This window comes from Sinohyriopsis cumingii, chromosome 12 (genome assembly GCF_028554795.1).
Source record: "Sinohyriopsis cumingii isolate HCF-2022 chromosome 12, ASM2855479v2, whole genome shotgun sequence".
In the NCBI taxonomy this organism is placed as follows: domain Eukaryota; kingdom Metazoa; phylum Mollusca; class Bivalvia; order Unionida; family Unionidae; genus Sinohyriopsis; species Sinohyriopsis cumingii.
Window position 1 is genome coordinate 77,178,622 of NC_142972.1, and position 6,000 is coordinate 77,184,621.

The window sequence follows — 6,000 nt, forward strand, 5'->3', positions numbered from 1 at the left end:
TCACGTGGTCACATGATGGACTCATTAAGAGCCATACAATCAAGTACAACTCTGTCAGCAAACATATGAATATTTCAGTGTCACATATTTCAATTTCAGCTGATGATATACGCGATTCAGATACTTTTTACATAACACAAACTAGTCAGCTTGTTTGTCTTTGTCTATTCTTAGCTCACATTTTGTTTAGATGAGAAATTACAGTTTCACTTTACAAGTGGTGGCATTTGATACTTAGTAACTGAGAATTTTAGCTGTGATTCATCATTTATTATGTTTTGGGTTTGGGGTTCAGTAATTGACAAGTAATCGTGGATCATATCTTTTGTGTTAGACTTGTATCACACAAAAAATATTTAGATTTTTCATTATTTTTTAACTTAAGATCGTATTTTAGGTTGAATTAATAGACTAATAGATAGGAAACATCTTTATAATAAAAAGTTTTAATTCTTCTCTTTGACATTAACTGTAAATTTTAATATGAAATTAAATGTTTTGAACCAGATTCCTCAGTTTAAATTAAATGCATGCATTCCTGCCTTTTGAACTATTTTCTCACTATCTGTTCTTTTCTTATGCATTTGACTAAAGTGAGATATTCTATATGAAGACAGACTTGAGACAAATTACCCAATAAACATACGATTTCTTCACTTTGATTCATTCAGATATGTACACGACGCCGAGTGAATAAATCATATCTGACTTGACAGATGACTAATCTGGAGACAAACTGTCATGAAAGACACAATTATTTGTGAATGAATCAAATCTATTCTTGCTGAGCCTACTTTGACAAGAGTTCATTAAAACAATTACTTTGGCATTCATTTGCAGGTTTGTTTATCCGTACATTAATTCACATTCTAGATTAATTTCATTGCTTAAGTCTAGTTTTTATTTGTTACTTTCCTTTTATTTCAATATTGTTTATCACAGTCTTCTGACTTGGATAACGGGTTGGAGGAATCCTAAAGTCCACAAGAAGCAAAAGCATAATCAAATTCCGTAATGTAAATACCTCAAATGAGAGAACACCTCTGTTGTATTACCCCATACATATTGCATACTTTACGTTTTAGTCTAATGGTGTAATATGTACAATGAAATCTGTCTATAATTGACATTCTAGTGCTACATGTCCTTTTCATAAAAGGTAAATACTGTAATTTAATGAAATGGAGATAAGAAAATATGAAATGGGTATTAAGGAGATGTGTCAGGAGTTCTACAAGGGTTGGTTTGTTAGGTATAATAGCACTACTATGTGTATAAAAATCAATATCATTTAATCATCAGTACATTATCCCATACTTCAATTTTCAGCCTAAACCAAACAGACCAAGTCTTTCAACCAGGGCAAGAAAAGCAAAAGATATAACCACAGTGACAAAACAAAGCAAGTCAAAGAAAGGCTCAAGAGAACGTTCACATGATAATCATTATTCTGCATTTGATATGGTATACATGGATACCCCAATCTACCATGCTAGCTCAGAAAACGTAGCTGGAAATGTATCATATAATCCTTAAGGCGGAGTTAATGCATATGGGATTCAACAGAAATCCACTGTGAACCACGGGCAATACCATCCGCCTGAAAGACAAAAGTCAGGAAAAAAATTTTTGCAGTTGAATATACATAATGTAATATGATACATTTGTGCATTTTTTGAGACATGTATTTTGATGGCTAACTCTTCTTTATATTTGCTGTTGCTGTTGAAATGCATTTATGACAAGAACAAATATTACGAGGTTTGCATATTAAATAGAAACGAAAAACAATCATCACTTCTACATATATTTTATGTTCAAGACACAATAGCTGGTGTTTTAGAAAACGTTTACTCTACCAGATGCATCAAATTCCTAGACTTGCAATACAATTTTCATAGTAATGGCCAGAAGTTGCCTTGAAATGTACATGTATGCTTAACTGTCCAGTACATTATAAAAACAATGTTCAAAGATATTTCCAGCTTCTATTCTTAATAGCCCATTTTTCTTTTTATTGTTTCATATTCATTCTAACTGCTTTTTTTTCGCTGTTACTTTATGAAGAAGTTTGATTCCTTAAATAAATTATGCAACCTCGAACATATCTTACAATATCAGACAGCAGCACATGTTTCCATATTTTCAATCACCAAATATACTGTTTCTGTTGAAGTGAATCATTATCTGAAAAGTTTGCCATTTAATCTGGTGATTTAGGCAATTTGATCCATCACACCAGTACATTTGTCCTTTCTATTGTGAATGCTTTTTTAAAGTAAGTTTTAAACATCCTGTATAAGCACATTTATAACATATCCCAGGTGTGAATGATATAGTTAATTTTTTATAACGTACCATCAGGTCAGGGTCTGGACTCATTTTGGACATCCTTGACTTTTTCTATCAACTGCTGGAAAACATTCAGATACAAATAACAGTCATTTTGAACTATCAAAAGGCCGATGTTTGTTATTATGTCATTGTTGTTGTTTTGGGTTAAATGCCATTTCTCATTGCATGACAGGGCATATACATTGTGACCAGGATAACAGGTAGAAGAAGAACCCAGGAGACCCTTGACATGAACCAACACTCGATGGGAAGCTAATGACAGTTAATATTTCATAATGGCATCATACCATCACAATGAATCTATGATGTGTCATCACTGACCGCAATGCATGCAACTGAAACTGAATGATTTCATAGCTTTCTTCATTACACAGTGACATGAGTACCATTGCAATTAAATATGTTGGTATCTTTGATTGTTGAAACTTAGCCAAGGGTTATTTTGAGGACCTGTCATAACATAAGGCTCTTTGTACATGTAACATCTAGCAGGATGTTGTCTAAAAAGTTTTGGATGAATCACTATCATAGCCACTAAGTCTTTTTCAGAGAGTTGAAATTATTCGGCTCGCATCAGAAAGGGACAAGACATTCCAAATCGTCCAACACTGATCATTCCGCATAATTTTAAGGCAATCTTCTATAATTTGATACATGATGAGATCATGACAGAAATTGGTTTGTAATGTTAACAGCCTGATCTGTTTTGTGCAGATATAAAAATATTGAATTGATATCTGTCCTCTGTTTGATTTTCTGAACTCCTTTCTTAGTATCTGTCGCATAAAACAGCCCCAATTGAGTCGGACACACATTACATATCAATAATATATGATGTTGTGAGAAAAATGACTTTAAAAGTTTTACTGGCTTGCGGTTTTGTTTCTTGTTTTACATTTGACACATGATAATACCATTTGAAACAATTTACTTTTACAATCTTTGTAATCTACATATTTGAGCTAATCTAAGGCAGTACTAATATTGTGATGCTGCAGTATTATTTGTATAAAATAAATATGAATCTATATTCTGCACATTATTAATGCTTGGAAAAGTGAATCTAAAATAATTTTTTTTTTGCATTACTTGTAAATAAATATATGTGACTATTGAGAAAATCTAATCTGACAAAATTTGTACTAACTCCCAATGTATATTTTGTTGAATCTCAAAGCCAAGTATTCTGACTGTATTACTGGTATGACATGACACCACTCTTGATGTAATATACTTGTATATTTAGAGATAGGGTACAATGGGATGTCAGTAATAGATGTACCCACATGGTGATAGGGTGCAGCAGGGTGTTTTCCTTTTGAAATCCTGATGACAGGTTAAGACAACAGACACATAACAATTTCAACGATGCCTACATTTGTGAAACCATGTTGTTGTGTTTGTACATGCAGCCAGGCAAAAACATAAAAAATGTCGCATATTTTTGGTACCACAGCTGGATGATAGCTGAAATGGGTACAGTGTGTGAGGTCATTAGTGGTTTTTTTTAAAACGTGTTTACTCTAACATGTATCTCAAATGAAAGATCATCATAAATGACATGTCTTTAGCTACGATGCAAGCACAGGTACAATGCAATCGAAGTTCAGTATTTATAATGTGATTTCGATACAACATTAGTGGTTTTAGTTTGCCATGTTTTTGTTTACTTTGTGATATTATAATGATCGAGTAGAATTATGTAACGAAACAATGGTTAAACAAAATGGTATACAATTACGTCAACAAATTATTTTTAAAAAAGGCTTAGCAGGTGTATCTGCGGTATAGTTGTAGACATCAGGTCGAGACACTGTAGACCATTTTATTGAATAAGTTAGCCAAATATCTCCTGGAAATTTCGATGGACATTTTTAATTTACATGACATTAAGTTTCTGTAAATATTGCGCATACACGTCTTTTTGTAACTAAGACATTGCAAGAATGACTAACTGATCTTATGATCTTGACAAAGATTATACAATATAGGAACTTATATAATATTACAGTCTTTAAACTGTCTTGACACTCATTGATGGATATTGTCCTGTACACATACAAACGACTGCGGTCCCTCACCTTCTAGATCTACAGTAACAACTATATAGACACACACTTATGGCGTTATAACCTATTTTTAGATTAGTCTGTAGCAGTTCTTATTTGAAAAAGAAATAATTAACAAAATCAAGGAAAAATAAAATAGTTTGCAATACTGAATATACACAATGCTACAATATTGTTACCAAGAGATCGTTTTCAACCGGATTATCATTTTGTGTAACTAAGCAGAATATCAAACAATAAGCTTACCTCATCCTCATACTTGGTGCCTTCTGACCATTTGCATTAATATTTGTATATTTAATACTGTATTGCTATCTTAATGGGACCTACATTTGTGGTATTACCTTTTTTGGTATTTGACTTAATGTAAGGACCTCAACGAGTAAGATAATTACACTTTTAAATAAGTAACATTGATGTTCCAACCTTTGTTCAGTGTCAATTAAAAGAACAACATTTTTTTATCCAAATTACTCAAAACATACTTTCAATTAATTTGTTGGAACTCTTGTACAAGACAAATTAACCGCTTTTGCTTAGAAGGTAGCCGATTTAGAGCAGTTTCTAAATTCCAATAATTACAGTATTGTATATATATTTAAGTCCATGTAGCATAACGTAAAAGGTTACTTAGTTTAAAGTTTTGTCATTTGCAGGATGTTAAATACATGTTTTGTACTAGAACATATGTTTGTCAGTGATGTGAAAATTATATTCCAATAAATTCACTATCTGTTCATGAGTACTACATTTTACTATATATATATATATATATATATATATATATATATATATATATATATATATATATATATATATATATATGTTCATTTGTTTTATCCATGCTAGAGTACATGTTGTTTATAAGGAAATTACCTATTATCAAGAAAAAAGTCCCATTATATATATTTTTCTTTTATAACTTTGAATCATATGTAATTTTATTTTTCCTTGAATACCATCAGAACTTACATATATAATATTTGGCAGTTATGTTCATGTTTTGATGACATCTTTGATCTAGATGAGACCTATACAAATTGTTCTCTTACTGCTGATTAATGTATATAACCATATTATATCTGAATTCATGTTAAAGCAATGAGTGTTATAGTAGGGATTTCCTGCTATATTTATGTATTAAAATTTTGACCAGTAAATACCTTTAGTTTCAGTTACTTTATGTTATAGCAAAATTTGCAACATTTGACCATGTTATATATTTTGAACTTGTGTTACAACGAAGAGTGGTATGCTTTTAAATATTTAACATTTTAGTGTAATTTTCTTGTAATGGCCATAATAAAGATTCCAAAGTACATGTAGTTGTTATCAGCATTAACACATGGATAAATTAGTTGATGATTCGATCAAATGTCTCAAACAGAGTGTTATTTTGTACAACAATGGTTTACGCTATTGTCAGTTGATCCATTATGTTGGTGATATTAGGAATAGATGTTAGTTTTAAGGTATTACTGAATTGGTGTTAACATGAACATTCAATGTTTGCTCAGTTTCTTCTTCAAATACGTTACCTAATCATAAAACCATAGGAGAACCACTTTTATGTCTA

General features: G+C 31.2%; 1 protein-coding gene across 1 annotated transcript in view; it reads left to right on the forward strand.

The window, feature by feature from the left end:
- LOC149786790 (adhesion G protein-coupled receptor L2-like) overlaps positions 1–5,745 on the forward strand; it is an 84,213-nt gene extending 78,468 nt beyond the window's left edge. The window contains exon 27 of the mRNA XM_089975980.1: positions 1,330–5,745. Coding sequence (XP_089832106.1) covers positions 1,330–1,536 — 207 coding nt within the window. The 3' untranslated portion in view covers positions 1,537–5,745. The remainder of the gene's footprint in view (positions 1–1,329) is intronic.
- The last annotated feature ends 255 nt before the right edge of the window (positions 5,746–6,000 follow it).